At 37.3% G+C, this 22,804-nt stretch overlaps 1 protein-coding gene across 1 annotated transcript in view; it reads left to right on the top strand.

Moving 5' to 3' along the window:
• scara5 (scavenger receptor class A, member 5 (putative)) overlaps nt 1-22,284 on the top strand; it is a 110,116-nt gene extending 87,832 nt beyond the window's left edge. Inside the window, exons 11-12 of the mRNA XM_005947969.3 lie at nt 2,200-2,388; nt 16,949-22,284. Coding sequence (XP_005948031.1) covers nt 2,200-2,388; nt 16,949-17,082 — 323 coding nt within the window. The 3' untranslated portion in view covers nt 17,083-22,284. The remainder of the gene's footprint in view (nt 1-2,199; nt 2,389-16,948) is intronic.
• Nucleotides 22,285-22,804: the final 520 nt, after the last annotated feature.

The following is a 22,804-nucleotide window of genomic DNA, read 5'->3' as shown; positions in this document are numbered from 1 at the left end:
ATTGCTTCAGATTTTGGCTGAGAAGAGCTTTAGGATATATAGTAAACTGGCTGTTTAGAGAAGTACTAAACAATCACAAGGGCTATTAATCAATGTGATCATTTTTATATGCATGGCAATAGCAAAAATTATTGTGTTATTGTTTGATGAGTGAACATAACTGTTTCAAGTAATTCAAATGCTTGACCCTAGCTGAAAACGAAACATGTGGTGCTCTACTCTTAACAGTTTGTGGGGTAGAGTTGCCTGAAAAAACCTCCTGCAGTACAAAAGTGCAACAGAAGGTTGAAATAATATTTAATTTCTGGTTTGAATTTGCTGGTTCTCAGGAGAGAATATCATACAGTGCAGCAGTTATGACAATATAATAATACAGCAGATATTAAATTATGATGGGCTAGTGAGTGCAAAATACTTGACTGTAATGAGAGTTAAATGGTACACAGTTAAAATGTATGATGGTCTGATGAGACTAATATCCTGTCTATATAATGTGTCTGGCTTTACTCTGCGGCACTTTGTCTTAACAGTGTTGAGCAGTTCAGAAAAGTGTAGCTGCGAGTGTGTGTTTACCTCTTCTTATTATTATTTCCTCTCTGCCCTCTGAAAGGTGATAAATCAAATCAATCACATGAGAACAGCTGCTGCATACTTTGAGGAATACCAGATGAACTGCAGAGCCATGAAGCTTCTGCTAAAACAAACACACTCATTTACACACACACTTGTTCTGTAAGCTCTTACATGCAAGTTTGTGGACATGGCACCGCTGAGCAAGGCCTTCCAACCCTAAATCCATGAAAATGGGGCATCTCTAGTAGTTTTATTTACATGCATTCCTAGAGGTTTACAAATTTAAAAACTAACCAGCTTCCTTCAAAAAAGGATGATCCTAAAATTCCGCCCTGTGATAGCTTACACTCCAGGGCCCTGCGACCTTATTTCAACCTTTAGATTTTTATTATATTACAGGAGCCAAAATACTCTGTCAAACCAGAACAACAACAATAATACAGAGATGGTTGTTGTGTCCACCTATGTGAGGAATCTTTTACAGAGACTGTGTATAAAAGAATGTCATAAAGTGTAGTCGCAGTGTTAGGTTACATTTTGAAGCTTTAACATGAATTTTTTGCCTAATTCTCTGTTAGGTTTTTTTGGGGAGCCAGAAGTTACCATGTTTGGACCAGAGCATTGCTGTATCCATTGACCTTATGGGTGCAAGCATATCTGCTAAGTAGTGTAAAGTAAGGACTAATAAAATGCTAAAAGTTTTTGCATCAAAACCGAAGTACAAACATGATCGACATTTGACAGATAAACAAATTAAAATACTTCAAAAGCAACAAATAGCAGAAACAAAGTGGAGCCATCTCAATCAGTAACTTAAAGCTCCCAGTGTTGCCTTAATCCTCAGTCAAATTTACCACACCCCTACCTTTACAGTTTTTTTAACAATGTTATAAAAATGTTTTGACTATGCAAAACTCTTAGCCTGTTAGCAATTTACTTTAATTCATCCCTTTGTCTCCTTTTTTACTTCTCATCTTTGATGTCCACTTACAGTTTCTATCTCTCCTTTTATTTATTCACTCACTTTCCCTTCTTTCCTCAGTATTTTTAAGCAGCTGTTAGTCTTTAGTGCTCAAATAAGCTAAACTGGATAAATGCTTGCAGATGCATACTGTGAAGTTCCAAAGTAGGAAGTTATGAATTTCAAAACCCTTCAATGGATTCGCTTCACATCTGTGAGATTGTTGCCATATTATAGGCTTTACAATCACAGAAGACAGTATATTCAGAAAGAAACTTACGTCATATTTTTTTAAAGAGGGTTCACAAAAGAACACAAAAAGTTTCCAGGGTATTTTTATTTATTGTTCTTCTTAAATCAGAGTGTTTTTCTGTGGTTTATGGATTTTTTTTTTTTGCGTGTGTCAAAAACAACCCCATTCATCTCAGTTTGTTTTCATATTGATGTGATTCACAGAGCTTCATTAAACTTATAAACACAATGAATGAGTCCCTCCAAAAATGAGCGAGGGCCTTTATTGTTGTCTTTTTGGCATAAATAACAATGGAATGCTTATAAACACTCTGCAAACACACTAAATAGTTGCAGCAAAATGTAGGAATCCCTCTGCCAATGCATTTGTGTATCTGGATACAAAGCTTCTGTTTTGTGTGTTTGGTTTTCAGTGGAGGAGACCTTGGTACGGTTGGTGAATGGGTCAGGTCTTCACGAAGGCCGTGTGGAAGTTTTCCATGAACATCGCTGGGGAACTGTGTGCGATGATGTCTGGGATAAAAAGGATGGAGATGTAGTCTGCAGGATGCTGGGATACCAAGGAGCAACTGAGGTTCATAAGACTGGACGCTTCGGGCAGGGTGCGTAACACTCTTATTTCATTGGTGTGTTTGGTGCAAACCTTGCTGTCATTCAGTTCATGTAACACTTATGTGCGTTTATTCAACCTCATATTGTGCCAAAGGATGTAATAGGTCGACTTGGTCCACCATGTCAGTGTTGACAGAAACACCAAATAGGTGGCCATATTTTTTGGCTGTGGCTTGTGTAGAAGGTTAGGCCATGCATTAATTAGTAGAACAGTATGCCAGTTGAAACTAAAATTTCCAATTTTACATCTTCCAGTCTTATATGTATTTATGACATTATGACACCAAAATGTCAAATCTGAATGGTGAAAGATATGTTCCAGAATAATCTGTAAAAGCAGGCTCAGACCACCCCTGGTAAAAACTTTGAATCTATTCATAAACTTCCAAGTGATCCTTTAAATGAAAAAAACAACAACAAGGATATAACCTCCTTCGCAGAGGTAACATAAACAAGATCCTCTTCTTTTTAGCCTTGAATTTCCCAGGAGATTTTGTATTCAGAATAGTATAGTAGGCCTTATAGAAAACCAAACAGAACTGCAAAGGATTTATTAATTTGTACTCACTACATTGTTCAATCAGCATTTACTGTATAATGATTTAAAAGGAGCAGTTTACTGTTGCATGTTGACCATCCTTTACATCAGTGGTGTGATGTGACAAGATGCACTGGTGGGCCTTGAGAAAAGCCAAGATTTGCTTTGGCCATATGCTATTATTGCAATCAATGAATTCATTCATTTAATGCAGCTACACTTGCAAGGTGGGAATTATGAGACTGCAACTCATCAAAGGCCCCTTTTGACAGAAATATGGTTAACAAAGGAGGAAACACATTACTTTCTTACATGTATGAGTCAAAGAGTCAGGAAAAGGTGGCTAATGCTATAATGGTGCCAAGCCAGCTGAGGAGGTCTTGAAAACCAAACATCCCTTTGGAGAGAAACTTGGTTCATTTCAATAGTGTTTGGATCTGAACCAGAGGCAGCAAAACTGCTGGACCGAGTTTAAGTCCTTTAAGAAGATGGGGGTGAGATATGTGTTAGTGCATTCACTGTCAAATACAAATAAAAAAAAGAATTGAGAATGATTTGAATCCAGGTGGGGGTTTTGTATCAGATTAAATCAAATCATAACGTTGACACAGTATCCTGCAGTGGACCAGTGAACACATTCAAAGTCTTAAGGCAACAGAATAAACTGGAAATGTAGCTTTATTTAAATAGATGGAAAATCAAAAATTAAAATATAAGTCAATAGAGGAATCCAATAATTCAGGCAGAGAAGACACAAGAACCAAAAACAGACACTGTGACGATGACTCAGGGGAAGACACTGCTTATATACACACAAGAAAGCATTTAGGGGAAGTGAACACTGCTGCTGTGCTATTGCTGCAGCAATGAGGCTGAACAGCATTGCCAAAATCAACACTTCCTTTCAGAGGACTTAGACTTAGGGGTAGCAGGATCTGGCAAGCAGGTGGCTGTCATTGTAGCAGGTGGGTGACTAGCAGGTTGCACAAATGCACAGTCTTATTTTAAACTGGTGGAAAAACTCTATATAGAATGAGGAAGACATCGTATACACACAAGAGGGCAATTAAAAGAACTGAACACAAGGGGGCAAATGAGGCACATTTAAACAGAATCTAGGTAACTAGACAAGGTAAAAAAAAAAAACTATATACAAACCACAAAAGACAAAGAAGTACCAAAATGAAGCAGGACATAACATAAATGAAGACTTAATGAGAAACAAAGAGACACTGAGGGTGGCCATACTAAACTGAGTCACAGAGAAGTACATACAAATCAATAATTAAGATGTAAAGAGAACCCACATTACACATGTAACCAGAACTTAAAAACTAAAGCCCTAAATGATAACAAAAAATACAAAACTCAATGAACCATAAACTTTGCAAAAGTCAAAACATTGGCTCAGAGACTCAGGACCATGACACTATTAACCACTGGAATTTTAGTATAAGGGCATCACATTGTTGTTGTTTTTTTCTTGTCTTTTCATCACAGCTTTATTGTTGTCATGTGGTAAAGCAGTGCTCATGTTTCAGGAAATGTTAGAATTTCCACAAAATGCATGTTTGGTTTCAGCTCTTCTGCCAAAGTGTCTTTAATGGGTTTTGGTTTGCCACCATCAGCATGTAAGTGTGAGTGAGTGCTGGGGTGAATTAGAAGCACATTATAAACCATTTTGTGTCAAAACACCCATATATCAATGGGCCAAAACCTTGTGGCATTATGTTTGTTGGTTACTTGCATGCTACTGCCAAAACAGCTTAGATTTACCAAGGCATGGACTCAGCAAGACCTCTGAAGGCAAACTGTGGGATCTGGCACCAAGTCAGGCTGTTCCCATTTGAACCAGTTGACTAAGTGAATAAACCTTTCACTTGTTGAGTCTGATGTAATAGCAATGTAATTGTCTTTTCTGAGTTTTTAAGCTCATTCTTTATAGGTCAGCGCTCATGATCTGCAATGAGGAACATGGCAATCATTGTTTTTATCTACAATACATATCCATGGTGAAACTTAATGATGGAAGTCGCTCTGATTTTTACTAACTCTGCTTTTGGATTTGAGTGGCACAACAGTACCCTAAAATGCTGCAGGGATTAATATTAAACTTTTATGGTGAAAGTCGTGCTAGCCAGATGTCGTCAAGAAAGACTCTCATGGGTCATATCCATCTGTTTCTTTCCCCATTTTATTTCATTCAGCAGTCAGCCTGACATCATTCAGAGCCTCTGTCCAGGCTGAGTTGTTACCAATAAGTCTGGAAAATTGAGGGAAATCATGCTTTTGTTCCAGGGGACAACCTCAAGAAAACAGCACAGGCTAACATCATGGCTGGATTCAATTTTAAACTATCTGGAATTCACATACATTTTCAGATGACTCACTAACTTTTCTGATTCCGTTATAGCCTTTGTCTTACTCATAGCATCTGTGAAAGGACAGAACAAAATAAAATGACTTGATGAGAAAGCCACTCATTTGCCTCCTGTCTACCAAAATGACATACAGTATGTGAGTGTTTGCAGAAACGACAGGTGAGTTTTTCCAGAGCTACACAAAATCAGGCACAACTGTAAAAAATACATTCAATTAGCAGTCCAAAGACAAGTCAGGTTACCTTTCATGCTTCATCCCTGCTCCAATAAACAGACCAGTAGTTTTCAGTTACAATTTTCCATCTTTGATTTTAAACAAATTTGAACTGGAGACTTTCTGTGTAATCTCTAAATACCCTGCTTAAACTCTGTACACCCTTTTAACCTCCCAGCTTTGTGTTTTAACGTTTGTCCAAACTAAAAATAACCAAACTTTTTCCAAACTTTTATATTAATTTCGGACATTACAAACCCTGAATTTCTTTAGGAAATACAAAACTGCCCTGAGCCCGCTGTTTTTCAGTCTGCTCACACATGATTGTACCGCCAGACTCAGCACTAACCACATTGTGAAGTTCACAGACGACACAACTGTGGTTGGTGTCATCACTGACAACGATGAGTCCACTTATAGATTGGACGTGGAGCAGCTTGAAGTGTGGTGTAGATCCCATAATTTCACTATCAATGTGGACAAAACAAAAGAGATGGTGGTCGATTTCAGGAAGTCTGGCAGAGATCACCACACAGACCTCACCACAGATGGATCTGCTGTGGAAAGGCTCAGCAGTGTTAAGTTCCTGGGTGTACACCTAGCTGATGACCTGTCCTTCTCCATTAATACCACAGCAGTTATCAAAAAAGCACAAAAGCGAAACTTGAAACACTATTTTTCAAACTTGTAAAACAAACTATGGACTTTTCTCAACTCCTAAAATCCTTAGCTCATTCAGTACGTACCCTAAACATATTCAAAGAAACATCATATTGATTGCTAATAATAACACACAGGAGTGTTTCTGCTTAGAAAACAGTAATAAAGTTTATATTAAAGTTTATATTATGTATGATGGCTCAGAGAAACCTGAACTCCAGCCAGGAAACTGGGGTTTGTGTCATCATAATTGCAGTAAAAATAAACCCGTCCACAGCAGCGTGAAAAAGTCTTGAGCAACTCCTCATTTCATTATGTTTTGTTTATAAGGAGGCAGACTACTTTTTCAGGCTATCTGGAGGTCTTTTAAAGTTTTTCTTTGGGCACTGGCTGCTTTTTCACTTATTTTTACTTCAATCCTTTTACCGGGCCATTTTCAGAAAAAGAAAGGTTTTTTTCGTTTTGTTATCCACCTTTGAAAAGAACCAGTTTAATATTTTGTCTTTAGGCACTTATTACCAGCCTTATAAAAAAAGAAACATATAAATTTGTTCCAATTTCTTTCTTTCAATCAATGAAAAATACCAAAGATAACGCAGTTTGGTAGAGATATCAACACCAACATCATGAATCCCCTTTTAGCCAAAAAGCCAAAAAGATGCAAACCGCTGATGAGCAAGATCTGAAAGTCATGTTCTTAAGAAACAGGAAAAAATCCAGCAAAGGCCTGACACATGAACTGAAAGATGTATCTGCACCTTCAGTTGATCCATCTACTGTTCACTGAAGCCTCATCAGAAATGGTCTTCATGAAAGGGTTGCTGTCATGAAGCCACTCTTTAGGAAGGGAAACAGGGAGAAAAGGTTATGAAGAAGTATTATGGTACAACAAAGGGTGCCTACACTAGGGCTGTTCAATATAACGATATATATCGGACGACAATATAAAAACGTCTATCGTTTCATTTTACGCTATCTTTTGTTTCGTGATGTCGCAAAATAGACTGTTTACGGCAATATTTTTTCATCGTTTAATTTCTTAAAGTTCTCTCTTTCTTTTATATTTAATATAACCACACTACGAACAGACAAGTGACTGCTTTTATGCGTTGTTGTTAGCAACAACGACGGTAAAACCATCGCGTGGCTCCACCGTCCGCTTGTTTATTTTCCACATAAACCTTTCACAATAAAGCTCGAGACCCTGTTGAGACTTTTCAAAATAAACTGAATCACGTGAAAGACTATGCAGAGTGTTTACGGATGAGAAGTAAAAAAAAAAAAGCGCCGTTAGGTGCTAAAAAATAATCCTTAGACTCAAACGTTAGAACAGGCTTTTCACCGTGTAATAAATACTTACAAAGAAAACGGCGGCCGTTACAACTTATGTCTAAAAATGTATCGTTTCATGCATCAGTTGAAATACTTGACTCCAGGTACAAGACGCCCGGCTGGAAACACTTCACGCAAGTCGACCTGCCCGAGATTCATAGACTTTACAGAAAATGTTACATTTTTGTGATTTACATCGTTGCCGGGACGATAGATGTCTTATATTGGGATATGAGACTTTGGTCATATCGCACAGCCCTAGCCTACACCCATCTGTAATATATTTTGGGGGCTCTGTCATGGTGTAAGGCTTCATCACAGCCAGTGGTGTCAATATTGATGGAATTATGAGTGCAGAAAAGTATTCTGAGATCCGGATCCACCATGCAATACCAACTGGGAAGCTTGAAAAGTGGACTGGAAGTGGATTAATTTTTCAGCATGACAGTCACCCTCAACACAATGCAGAAAGAGCACGCCCGGATTTAAATAAATAAAAGACAAAATGGAGCACTACTTGACAGAGAATTAAACAAAATGCAGCCAACATCTATAGAAGCTTTGAATGTCCTTCAAGAAGCCCGGAGAACTATTCCTGAGGACTACTTAAAGAAATTAGAGAGTGAAATAAGAGAGTTCAGGCTGTGTTGAAGAATAAAGGTGGCCATATTAAGTTTCAACTCTGAAACATGTTTAAACATAAACAATGTACCTTTGCTATTTACATAGCAAAATATAAAGAAATGAGAAGTGTATCAAATGTTTGCAGAGTACTGTAGTAGATTATAAAAAGATTATAAAACTTAAAAAAAAAAGATTTTAAAAAGATTAAGGGTGTTGACTTCAACTTTAACCAAAAGTAAGTCACCAGTTTTTACTTGCACTTCTTCATACAGCTGCATTATGCATTATGCAAACTTATGAAAACAGTTTGCACAAATGACCTATCAGGTCACGTTCTAGATATGTGAGAGGTGGGGTGCAGGGTTGTAAATAAGTACTGGCTTATATCTGGCTCCAGCTTTAACAAGTGGAGCCAGAGTACAGTACTCTGTACTCTGTCAGGTACACTAATGGGGAAATTAACCTGGCCTGTTTTTGATTAATTCAGATGAAACCCATGCAAGTAAAAGAGAGAAACTCCTAAATCTATGCAGAAGTGCTCTGATCCAGATTCAAACCTAGAAGCCACTGACTGTGATGCAACAGGGCTACATCACATATGAATCATAAGCTAAATAATTATTATGGTGTGATGAAAAACATCTGTACAAAAAAACACTGAACTTTCTATTAAACTCTGAAAACAGAATTGAAGGGGGCATAATTGTTTCATTTAAAGCCTTTTTTAATATTTATTTTTAATTTTGAATTAGCTACAAGAAAAAGTGTTTTGTTTTGTTTTTATTCATAGTTAATCTTTATTAATCTTAGACTGGTCCTGTGTACAGTCGCTAAGTTTGAGTCTGAAATGAGATGTTTTGGCTCTTCTCTTTTTAAGTTAACTTTCTTCTGGAAGAATACCGTTTGAAAACAGGAGTCCTGAACAGCAACTAAAAATAATATGTCAAAAAATGGCCATATTTTGAGTGTCTGCTCTTATTGACATCAGTGGCTTCACACTTGTTTACACATTTGCCTAGCAAGCAAAGATTCACAATTTGTTTCTGACAATTCAGTTTGTAAAAAGTCTGATAAATTAGACATCCAGAGCTACCTGCTGTGGTCATCTTTAGCTTTGCTTGTAGCTTTGCTCTTACTGACATCATGAAACATTTAGAGATGAAAAATAAATATGAAAACATTTAGAGCACTCTGAAGCCTGAGCTTTTGGGTCACAGAGATTACTTGTACATGTGCTGACCTTATTATAAAGGTCATAAGGTGCTATATTATTAAACTTTGGCCATATTTAATATCCACCACTGTGCGTATACATATATGGCAGAAAAATAACATATATTATTGTTATATAGGCTGTGTGGGTAGCAGAATTGGACCCAAAAACAGGACTTGGAAAAACGGGGAAATAAACTAAGATGGTGGTTTAATTAAACACCAGGGAACACAGCTAAATGGAATCAGAGTAACAAGAAGAGGGGACGCAAAATTAAACATAGCACACAACAGACAAGGCACTATCAAAATAAAACATGAAGTAGAAAACACTGAGACCGGGACTAAGACATGTGGTCTGATTTACTAAAAAGTGCTTGTTGAATAGAAACATCAGAAGTCTCTGTCTGAAACACAGCTATTATCAGTAATTTGGACAAACTACATTCCACAGAAATAAAATTTGGCTTGATTCATTTCTGCAGACAGCAGTGCTGTTTTTTGCCTGATTACACAAAACGTCTACTTTTCCGTCTTCTAAATCCCTCTCTTGGGTGTTTCCCTCAACTCTCACGCAGTGGTTTGGTGATTCAACTCTTGTTTGTGTGAAGTGTCACAAATTTGGCGTAAACGGACAAAACATGGGCGCGCATACAGTGCTGCAAATGTGTGTTGAGATCCAGAGTAAACGGCTTAAAGGCTCATGTCCGTTAAAGTAAACCCTCAGAAGGCTCAACCGCAGAACAGCTGGAGTATCATGTACAACCACAATGGACCAACTACCTCTGAAGCCTCATGTGTTCTTTCCCCTCTACATACCTTATTTCCATCTTGTGCAGGCCTGCATGGAGACACATGTGGTTATGGGGTCCTCCTGCTTTCAGGATGTCAATGCTGCAGCAGTTTATCTTTAGAGCAAGAATGTAGGAGGCATGCAGATTGAATCAGATAGATGTTTGCCCTTATTATCCATTATTATTCAGTAATGAGCCTTTAAATTAAACATTTGACATAAAAGAAATCTTTATCATCCTGTGTGGATTTGCACATTAACCTCCTAAAACCTGAACTCTTCCACGGCATGGATTTTTAATTTCTCTTTGATATTTGGGCTGATTGGGGCCCGATGAATGTAAAAACAAAGAATTACCAGATTATTTTTTTACCTTATTTTTGTTTTTAAGAAAAATAAGAGGCACATATGAGGATATTCGTTTAAAATTTTGATAGAACGGTGGCAGTATAATGTCCTCGTAAGTGGATATCAGGCCCTTGTAGAGCAAAATTGAGTATTTTGGTCTAAATAATCCAAAATGTGACGTCCACATACAGTATGTGGACGCCAGGTCCTAGGAGTTTAAGGTGCAAAGTGTGAGTCGTGGAAGCCTGGCACACATAATACACTCATTTCCAAACAAATATATTTTACAGGCATTTCATTTTTAATTTTTGTGATTTATTTAAAAATTGTCAATGAAGATAGAAGATAGTGGGTTGAAATATCATATTTTATAAATGATGTAACACCAGTTAACCTTTGAGTCTAAGACGCAAGGCGAAAATCTTTCTCCTTGTGTTTTTTTGCCTGAATACAGTCACATTAGAGCACCACTGAAAAATTATGTTGAAGTTGAAATATTTTAACTCAGTGATTAACTTTGATTTTAACTCTCTGTTTGGATCACCAGGTTCATCTCAGTTCACTTCATTGCAAAAGTTACAACATTGAGATGTTTTTATATATAATTAGTGCTGAGAGATGAGCCATACTAATCAGCAATTCTTTGATTAAAAAAATTAATAGTTTTTTGTACCCTGTATGTAAACTGACTGGCGCAGTGTGTAACAACATTCAGCACAAGCATTTGGATGTTAATCTGGCTGTTGGTGCCAGCAGTGCTATCATTATCCACACTGATCTGGCCCTGTGTGTTTGTTATCCACAGTTCAAAGAGCTACAAGATTTGAAATACGATTTAATTACTGAAGAATGTGATTAACTCTTCGAAATGGCTCTTACATACACACATAATATTTGTATAAACAATGTTTAGCCTTTTCCATTGAACTGTAAACAGTTTTGAATTTTATTGCTCATACATTAGTCATTTTTTTTCCCTCCTGTCTTATCCTCTGTTTATTAAACTAGTCATCAAGAACATAGCTTCAAGTGAATATTTAAATCTTTCAGAACTGGATAGAAACCAGTTCCCACAACCAGTCAGGGAACTGATTATATATAATACATCTTTCAGGCATAAAACATATACAGTTGTGATTAGACGTTTGAATACACTTATTATTGCCATAAATTTCATGGTAATTTGGGGGTTTTAATGATTTCTTTGACCTGTTCTGATGATTGACCACAACTGGCAGTTTCTCTTTTGCCAACATAAAAAGAATTTGTTTGACAGCACTCAATGGATTGATCAATACCCAGAACAACGGGAAGGTCTAGGGGACAAAGTGAAGATCTAAGAAGGAGAATTGTAGATGTACACAAGCTGGGAGGGTCTCTCGGAGCTATTTCTAAACAACTCCAAGACAATCAGTTCAAACAACTGTACAGCAGCAGAAATACAAGTTATTCAAATGAGTCACCACTTTTCCAAGAAGACTTCAACTCTTCTTTGTTAGGATGTTCAAAAACAACCCAGGACACACCAAGACAATGTCAAGCCGGGCATGACCTTAGAACTGCTGCATCACTGTCCACAGTGAAACAAGTTTGGACTGAGAGGGTGTCATTCAAGAAACAAGCCCCTGCTCTAAAATCAACACCTTTAAGCTTAACTGAAATTTGCAGCCGCCCACTTTGAGTAGCCAAATGCCTTCTGGAGAAAGATTTTATGGCCAGAAATGAAAAAGATCGATGTCACTGCTGGGGCAGCAGTCGTGTGCTGTTGTGAAGGAAGACCCAAGTTGCAGACAACGATGGTGATGCGAGTGAGTTTATTTACAGTGAGTGACAATAAACAGAAGTGAGGACAAAACTAAGTCAAACTGGGGAAAACTAGGGAACAAACCTGAAATCATACAAACACGGGAAAACGGCACAGAGAATGTAGAGCAGAGAGACACTGAGATACACAGACGAAGCGACGATCAGCACAGGTATACACACACTATAAATACACATGGAAGGGAATGAGGAATGGCCAAAACAGGAGGAAGACACAGCTGATCCTAATTGACATCACGAGCGACAGATTTTCAAAGTAAAACAGGAAAATTACACAGACCGCGAACACAGGAAACACACGGGCAGGAATGACCCAACACTAAACAGGGGGGAGCGCAAAACCTAACTAGGAAAAGCTTAACAGAAAACAACCAGAACACAAGCTAATATTCATTAATACAAAAACCCTGAGTCACAGACTCAGGACCATGACAATCGAGGTGTTTGGCTAAATTGACAGGAAGTATGTTTGGATAAGTAAAGGTGAAGCTTTCAAATGTAAGAGCAATGTACCAGCTGTCAAGCATGGTGGTGGTAGCATCATGCTCTGGGGCTGTGTGATACTGGTACATGAAAACCAGGCTAACATTAAGTTTCTGGAATGGCCATCCCAAAACCCCAACCTCATGTTGAAGATGTGTGTGCTAGGCTTAAAACCAACCAATTTAAATTAACTCTACTAATCCTGTTAGGAAGAGTGGTCAACTTGTGGCTTGTTGATGGCTAACAAAAGCATCTGGTCGAGGTGCAGCTAGCAAAATCACATTTAACCAAATATTAGTGGGAGTCTATGTTATGTATGTATTTGAGCTTGTATGTATATATTTGACCCTGTGCAAACATCAAAATGAACCTATGTGAATTACAGAAAATCCAAAATAAACTGAAACTTATGCACTCTGTTCTTTTTAAAGCCATATAAGATACTGTTTTTGTTTCCATCCTGAAAAAAGCAATTGTTCAAAGAAATCAATAAAAATATTAAAAGTTAAAAAAGAAGTGCTGTGACCCCTATGACCATGATAAACACAACGGTATGCCCAGATCTCAGTGTCATTTCCATTAGCCTGATATTCCATTGATCCTGTAGTTTATCTTTCTCCTGAAGTTTGGTTGTGTTTCTGTGAAAGCCTCCTGCTTCTCAGCACGACTTTAATCAGGCAGCAAAACATAAAAAATGTCAGAGGAAGAGGAAACTGGCAAACGCTTTCTCTGCATGGACCTGTTTCATTTATGCACGGTCCATCTGATAAATCTGTGTCCATGCATCGAAAGTGTTCCAGATGAAAAGTGGGAAACAGGCAGTTTGGCAGTGTTGTGAAAACATCGGGTTTGCTGACTGAACTGTTATTTTCATTGATCATATTGAAGGTCATGTAAAACAATATAAAAGCAGAATATTGTGACAGCGCTTATAAATTCAATTTAAAAGCATAATTTAACAAATACACTGGTCCACAATGGAACACTTAAACCTCATGCTGTCATGTTAGTCCTACTAGCATGAAGATTTTTTAAAAGAAATCACGTACAGCATATAAAACGAATGCTTCAAAGGCTGTAATGTTTTAAAATGAGTGAGCCCCTTTTGTTTTTGATCCTTAGTTTGCTCACTTTGAATATCCTATTCAGCTAAATCATCCTGAGACTTGGCATTATTATTTCAGTATATTTAGCATTATAGATAATTAATGTAGAGTGCAGCTCCCATACTGGTTTGAAGACTGTGACCCACATTTTCCTTTGAGTTGTAACTGAGAGATGACTTTATCACCTAAAATATAGGGCAGGAATCAGACATACATTGGGGTAACAGCAGATATCATCATAACATCATAGTCCTATAAAATCTTCTTGATCTTAACAAGCCTTGAACTACTTGGCAGGTATGAAAAGTGGGATTATTAATGACCAAGTTATATATATATATATGTTTTGAGCTTTTGTGATAGTTTTAATCATAAACAATAAATTTGTCATGTAACTTCTCCAAAAACCTTTCACAGTTTTGGCCAGGTTAAACGGAAAGTTGCGTGGTCTAATTTATGAAATTATAGCCTTTGAGTTTATTGTAATTTTTCACTTTTAATCACTGCATTGTGATGTTTTCTGTGAAGATTCACAGATGTCCCGGAGTACATGCAGTTTAACAGCCAAACAATCTAAACAGACAGGCAAACCATGGACCAATATGCTGCTTTCAGGGACATTTGGACAGTGTTTACAGCCCAGTTACCCAAATACTGGCTCCATTGTCATGATCTGTGTGGGGATGAACAGCTGGCAGATTTCAGATGCAGGGGCAGTTTGGGGCAACACATCTCCTTTTCTAAACAAGCAAATGTGGCATAAACACCTTTTTGCATGATAAACATCATAAATCCATTTGATCATTATAGAATATCTATCACAGATAAAGGAACCAATGGAGCCATTAAGAAAAAGATCTTCAAAAACATAAAATGACTTTCAGGGTTTAATATGCTGTTCAGTTAAACTGCCCAGAGACTTGTCATTATTATTTCAGTATATTGAACATTATAGATTATTAATGCAGCTCCCATATTGGTGTGACGGGACTGACCCATATTTCTAATTATGTTATGACTTAGTGATGATGTTATCACATTCACTACAGGGCAGCAGTTTACAGTCAGCTTCATATAGTTTTCACACTTTGATTAGTCCATAAGGTCAGAAATAAATTAAGGTAATCACAGTTTTATTATCCTGTTCCCTTAATTTATTCATGCATATTTTAAAATTTAATCTCCAGCTGTCTTTGTCTTGTCACTGTCTTGACCTATTTTCCTGCTGTAAGAAAGAAAGGGAAAGTTGGAAGTGTGAAGGTTGCCTTAAACTTGTTTATTTATTTAACTTTGGCGTTGTGAGCGAGCCGTCCTGAACTTAATTATGTTTCTGTTTTATATGAATTCTGTGCTTGTTTCAGTGCACAGATGCAAAGTAGAGGTGCACATATTTATAACAGAAAATAATTTGAAGATTTATGCCTCTTGTTTTTGGTTCTTATGGTTAAATTGCATTGCATTAACAGTGATGATGAGTGAACCGTTCAGATGCCTTAAACCTTTTGCCAAATCTTCTCTCAGAATTCTCGGGATGACTTTTGGTTCAATTCTGACCTTGGATGCTCACATTAAATCTCTGGTTCACTCTTGCTTTTATCAAATAGGACTTATTGCAAAGTCCAGGTCCACTGTGTCAATATCTGAATTGTAGATTGCTATTCATGCCTTTAGTTCATCACCTTTGGATTTTTAATTTTTTTTATAAATGTGCTTAAATCTCTTTCAACTTTTTAAAACATTTTATCTGTATGTTTTTAGCATTTTAGTTTTTAAATTTAGCTTGAAAGATGCTCTATAAGTAAAATTTTTAGTTACTTTTAAGTTTAATGCATAATCTGCATCATAGTGCAATCAAATGTTCACTAACCCACACTTGAAGTCGAGAACCTCCAATCGTCTACAATTGTTGCAAAACTAAAGCATTTGGGACTCCCTGAAAGCTCCAGCGATTCCAGTTTTGCAAACAGGAACCAAAGATTATAATGTAAAACAATACTGCCAAATGGTCTGCTTACCAGCTGGAAATGTCTATTCTATTACCGGATACAAACGATCTCATCCACAGTTCTGCGAGGAAGCAGTGTCAGTACTTTGTGTTTCACAAGACACGAATTCAAACTTCTTTGGATAGGATGATTTGAGTGATTCTTTGGAGATGAGAAGAATTTGATTAATCCCACTTGTCTCTGAAACTTTTGACTTTCTAAACTTTCTAGAATTTGAAGCACAAACAGATACACAAAGCTGATTTGCAGCACTCACAAACTTCAGCTGGTGATTTAAACTCAGAAGCACAATTTGTTCAGAATTTGTTTCTACTCTTTGGCTCCACTTCTAACATGTGCACATAGACAACAGGGAAAGTGGTGCATAAAAGAAACAATCGGAGGTGCTCTGTTGGTATTTGAGTCCAGATGTTATTTTTCCTTCTTCCAAATATATGATTACGTTCAATCATAAAATCCATTAAATTCCAGGACATGTTTCATGTTTTGACCATTTTTTATCTTAAGTTTCTTCAAATCTATCATTTTAATTCTTCTTACAGCAGTATGAGGAAAACAGCTTTATGAAAGCAGGTCAGGAAAAAAAGACAACAGGAGAGAAGAAAACCGCAGAGACACTAGGGTCTGTGAAGTTCAGAAATTATTAATCAAGCATAGCATTAGTTCAGGCAGTTCATGAAGTTAAGCTCAGCTGCAGTCCCAGGAGATCAGCTCATCTCAGTGCCAGCCTACATTAGGTGATGGTTTGGCTCATAAAATTCTACATATCCATTTGTGAAGTCTTATTTAGAGCACCGTATTTGAGTTGCTTTGCTTTGCAAATCGCCTCTGCCACAGTTCCTCCTTTTCATGTAGCGTCTGCATTAATTCATTTAATCTCTGATGTCACTGATGTTCTATTCTGTGCTGGGGGGTTTTGTTTCTGCTCTGCCCTTCAATTTCACCTCAGATAAAAACATCAGTCTCCTTTCTGGATAATTTTTGAAAACATGTCTTTTTTTGTAATGTTTCCTCTTCTTTTCTGTGCAGGTACTGGTCTGATCTGGATGGATGATGTTGCATGCGCAGGGACAGAAGACAGTATTCACCAGTGTAAGTTTTCCGGTTGGGGCAAAACCAACTGTGGCCATGTCGAGGACGCTGGTGTGACCTGCACCGTCTGAACTTTCAGGATCCCAACACTGCTGCAGCTGCCAAGTATCACCCAAACGCTGCCTTAAACTTCAAGTGCTGAAAGCCCTGCCGTGTGCAGCAAGAGTGTCATATTAGTAGTATGCTGCCTACTTACCTATAAAAAAAAAAGTGCCAACTCACCTGATGCATGAACTTAACCTGCAGCTTGGTTAGAAGTTCATGACTAAACATATCTATATGAGCCACGGGATTGAATCACAGTGCAGCTTTTGCCAACATAAAAGTTATGTTTTCATTAACTCTACAGTATGAGCTGAAGGATGATCACATGACAGGATGCTTCATGAGGCTGAACTAAAGGGCAAAGGTCAGCATTAACAGGAATGGAGGCTCACCACAGACCAGGTTTGCTGCTTTGACATCCACGAGAGGATTGTCGGATCTGACAACTTCATCTACATTTCCACGTACTAAAGCGCTGAAAAGGCATGCAATGGAACTGACAGGACAGTCTCTGGAGAACTGGTTTTCATATGCAGGCAGCTGCTCTTCACAGTATTATTTAGCAATGGCTTTTGCTCAGTATACCACAGTGTTGCCTTATTACACGTTACAGCAATGGCCAAGTAGGTAACTGTTTGGTGGTTTGCAAACCAGGCGATGCCACAAAATCAAACTAATTGAACTTTTTCGTTATTTTTTTTTCTTTTATTTGAATGCAAACTAAAGTACTGTTTATATTCACCATTTCTCAACAAAGCATGCTTTTCTTTCAGATCTGTTTATACTATTCCATTTGTAAAACAGCTGCAAAACGAAATTTTGAATTATTCTAAATGAAGTTTTGTTTACAGCATCCTGTAGATACCCCTCTTTCTGCACTTAGGGTCCAGTAAACAGTCAGAAGTGCTCGTCACATAGTCAAAAAGTCTCTCCACTTTCACGCTTTTCCAGTGTATAGTTATTGAGGTGGAGTTTAAGGCTTAAACTTTTTTATATTTCTGTCACTTTTTATAGTCCTTAGTGATTAAAGCTCTATCAGGTACTAATAGTGATATTTTTTTTAAAGCTTGAGCAATCTATCAAATCTGCATTCTGGCAAAGATTTTTAGCTGATTCTTTGAGCTTAAGTATTCTTTTTAGCATCAGCATCATTTCCAGTTGCATGGTGGTAGCTATTTTTATCCAAAAAGCCCAACAAATGTTAAACCTAACAACAAAGAGTAAAACATAAATCAAATAAAACATTTCACAGCTACAAAGTCTTAAAATATTTCCTTCAGGAGTTTGTGAATACCAAAAAAAAAACAATCAACACACAATTTGGATGCTGGACGTTTACTCATCAGCTGAATGTTGCTCAGTAGTCGTTTATGTAGCAAACAAATACGCAATTTTGAAAGCCAATAATATACAAGCAGGGTCTGTTTTTGAAATGCACAAAGTGCCAAAAAATGTGTTTGTTTCTTTCATGTGTGCATCCTTTAAACTGCAAATCACCAACCTGTGCTTACCGTGGGCTTCTATAGTTATGCAAAAATTATAATAATGTCATTAAATAACAAGTTCTGGAAAGAGTTAACAGTCACCCCTGTTGACAGATGAAGTGATGATGAAGAAGAACAGATGAGTATAAACAGATGGATGCATGGAGGCCTGCCCTGTATGATTTATAACTGTGGGTCTGTCAGTGTTTACTGCCAAAAAATTGGCTTGTTTCAGCAATAACATGCATACACACAATCTCACTCACATCAAAACATCAGACCAACCACAATGGACCTTTCTCCCACATTTTACCTCACTCTCAGTGGAATTTCAGCTTCACGGCTGCTTTCAAATCCAAAAACTTTGTACCTCCCAGGTTTCCTCGTCATTGCTTCGGAGCCAGCAGAAGACATGGAGCGGCAAGCTGGAAAAGAATACACGCAGAAACCTGAACACACCCATGTTTTATATTTGAAGTTTGGAAAGTTTTTTTATCCACCTTAAAAATCTGGCAATCTCACAAACCTCAAAAGACTGAAGTTAAATTCTCTCCAGCCTTAAAATCTGTGAGCTGTCTTAGATTTGTCCCACTTACTTTTTATGAAAATCAATCTGCAAACTTGGTGTCTGGATCCAAGAGAGCAGAGGAAAAAATATTTTGGAGATGAACTTGACTTTGTTCTGCTGCGGCCAAAAATGGTTTTCTCTGCCCCATGTCTAAGTGCCTTGGTGTTTGTCGAGGTTTTTGCTTTAAACCGCAATCCTGCCACAGCAAAACAGAAATGACGAACAAAAAGAGGGAGTCTGGGGAAAGAGAAAATGAGGTGATAAACCAGATTCAGCAAACTGATGTAAGTGAGAATGGTTGATGTGTTTTTCTTGTATTTTCTGCAAGTATTGACAGGGTGACTCAGGACTCGTGCATAATCAGGTTATATCAGTGTCCTTTGGCTAGCTGATCACATTAAATCATCACATGTGACATCTGCATTACATTACATACCTCCATCGTGTCTAGTGAAAGGCAATGAAAACTCTGGGCTGCTGGGCTTTTCTTTCATAATCACTTTAATATATGCAACAACATCTGTGTTGTTGCTCATTCTATTTAATGATATAAAACATATTAGAGGTCAAATAGTTTGTCAGCTAATCAGTACATTAACAAAAACTCTTCACATTATCTTCTTAAACTTTCTGTGTGACAGGATTTTGTATTTTTTTTAATATTTTATAGAAGAAACAACAAAATAATCATTAGATAAATCACTAATGCCAATAAATGTTTCAACAATACAGTGTTCAGGCCAAAGTTTTTCCACAAATACAGTTACAACCAATAACTGACATCTTCTTTTGTTGTTGTTGTTTTTCTACATTAAAGCAAAGGTAAATCTTTCAGCTGCAGGTGTGTACAAGCAGCAGTAAGTTTGTACCGCACACAGGCTTTTACTGCCAAGCATGATGGGGTTTTTTTTTATTTTACCTGTTCTTAAAATATTTGAAATATTGTATTTGCATCACTTTGCATCTTTGACTTTCTATTTACTCTGCATAAAATCAAAATTTGCATAAGTTTAATCTGGAAAGTAGACCATTAGATTGTATATAAAAGTGACCATTGTGGCCAGTGGCATTACTGTTTTGGTCTTTTTGAAACTAGCCATGAAAAGCATGGGAGGATCTGTCTGAGAAACTCAATGCTGAAGAAAGAAGCCAGCCAACCAAAGGCAGGCCCTGCTTTACTATTTTATTCTCAATGAAACTACAATTTAGAAATTAAAGATTGTGCTATATTTAAAAAATGCCTGGTAAAAAGTGTTCACTGAGGTTAAAGATCTGCAAATAGGCTTGTAGGCTTATATTTCCACCCCCTGCTGGCCATTAAAAAGAATGCAGGTTTAAGACTTTCACTTTTTCAGGCTATGTCACTGAATCCAGTTTTTGATTGCAGCTCTAAGCCACACCCACACAAACACTGCCTGCATCGATATCATATAATGCAGTTTTGTTTTTTTTATTGTAGAAATCTCCATAAATAGTTGTGCGTTAAAGAGTAAACCCCTGGCTGGATTTTACAGCAGATTATTTCATTCTCATTCAAATTCTTCTTAGACAGGCAGAAGGATATGTGGAAATTCTTTTTGGAGCACAGAAAGCGATAAAGCAAAATGTGACTGTGTGGCGGCCAGGCCTCTGAGCTTCTCTCATTTATCTTCTAGAGGCGTCAGATTCAGCACTTTGGCTGCAGAGTTATTACTTCCTTTGTAAAACAACAGCCAGAAATAACACCCTCGACTCCTTCCATATTTTTTCTATCTGTTTGTTTGTCATCTCCTTTTAAAAAAACGATACGTTAAGTTAACCATAAAAACAAGCAAAAGCAGGTTGAATTTTTTTTTTGTAAATCATTTTGTACTGGCATTAGTTTTTTAGAAAATAAAGGGCGGTTTGTAGCATACTACAGTATTTATACATGTTTTGTTATTTGTAATTTTAATATGTTTCTTTAATTAAAGTTACAGTATATCATAACATCCAAGTGGCAGTTTCTTCAGCTTTTGTTTCCAGCTCAAATTTTGTGCCATTTCATTTCCAACTTAACAAACAGGAAGTAAAGGGACAAAAAATTGCGATTTTTTTTTTTAAACTCGGTGAATGTAAGACTGAATTGGGAAAAAAAGCATGTTGATTTGTTCAGATCATATTCTCTGTATTTTTCATCAGACTTAATTTCTTTGGACATTTCTAAATAAAAAGAGCTGCAGATTGGTGACAAAATAAATACAAAAAAACACTGAACCCCATATAGTGAAAGGATCGGATTGTTCTATTATGCATTAGGGGCCATTGTGCTGCTTTTTCTTTGGTTCAAAAAGCTTGAAAATCACAAATGTAGGTATGTTGTGAGAGGAAGGCAGGACGCCCAGACATGCCAGAGAAAACTTGGATGAGTGGCAAAGGTGAAAGGACACCCACGCTTTCTTTGTACCCGAAAAACTGAACATACTGGTGAACAACAGCATCATATACTTTAGTTCAAGGGAATCAAACCGTGGGTGTTTATATAAGTCCTACAAATGATGAGAGTATTTGAGAGCACTTTTTAAAAACAGGTTGAGGCCTTCCAAAAACAGTAACTGTAGAGAAGAGCTTAAATTTACCTCAGATGAATCTAATCTGCTGGTGAATACATTGCAGGCTAATCATATACTATTACCTTATGGGTACAATTTATCAGGCAGAAAATGTAAACCAGTGTCTTCTACTGTGGGCTTTCTTTTCTTGGTTCTGTTTATTTTGACTCAGTTCAAGGTAACTGGCTGAGCTGCAGTGTGTTAGACATCAGCAGAGCAAAACTGTTGTGCTGTGATTAACTGGCTAGTTAGCGACTCCTCTGATCTCAGATAATAGTTTGAGTACAAAAACACCCTCATGTCATTACTCAGAAATACCCTTGGAAGTGACCACATACAGCAACCATCTTGTAATGTTTTCTCATTTTCATTCAATTACATTTAACGGCAAAAAAAAAAGCTGTCCTTGTGGATTGTAATGTCTTGGCTGTGTTCTGTGTATCTTTTATAACACTGTGCTGCTCGTAACAGATAGAAGAGCTTAGGAATTAAAAAAAGGATTTCACCTGAAAACTCACAGAGCTTTTTACTTTGTGTACTGTTTATATGTGCCACTAAAATGCTGCATATGTACTGCTGAAATAATAAAATGTAGATTTGTTTAAACAGGTGAACTTCATTATTTCTGCAGATTTGTGGAGGGGAATTGGAAGCAGGAAATCTCTGCACGTCAGCAGGTGAAAAGAAAAGAGAGGGAGGAAGTTAAGATGGACGTGTGTGTGTGTGTGTGTGTGTGTGTGTGTGTGTGTGTGTGTGTGTGTGTGTGTGTGTGTGTGTGTGTGTGTCACAGAAATCACACAGCTGAGGCATGTGGAGGTGTACAGCACATGGGTGTTTTCACTGACAGCTTCTAGCAGTAATCACGTGTATGATTGTTTCCAAATGCGAAACGAATGTAAAAATGGATGAAAAATCACCCCGTGGCCGGCAGTCGGAATAAAGGCTGTGAAGTCGTGTAAACATGGTTTCAGTTATCTTGCAGGAAAGTAAGACTTTAACTTTTTATTTGATACATCAAAGCATGAAGGTATGCAAGAGGGACTACTTTGACACACATGTAGACTATTGTACTGATGTTTCAAGTAGATTTTTTGTCTCTAACCACACGATCAGATGTTTTCTGATA

This window comes from Haplochromis burtoni, unplaced genomic scaffold (assembly GCF_018398535.1).
Source record: "Haplochromis burtoni strain Fernald_Lab_line unplaced genomic scaffold, NCSU_Asbu1 Contig_567, whole genome shotgun sequence".
Lineage (NCBI taxonomy): Eukaryota > Metazoa > Chordata > Actinopteri > Cichliformes > Cichlidae > Haplochromis > Haplochromis burtoni.
The sequence above is the reverse complement of the archived record's forward strand: the minus strand, read 5'-3'. Positions and strand labels throughout refer to the sequence as shown.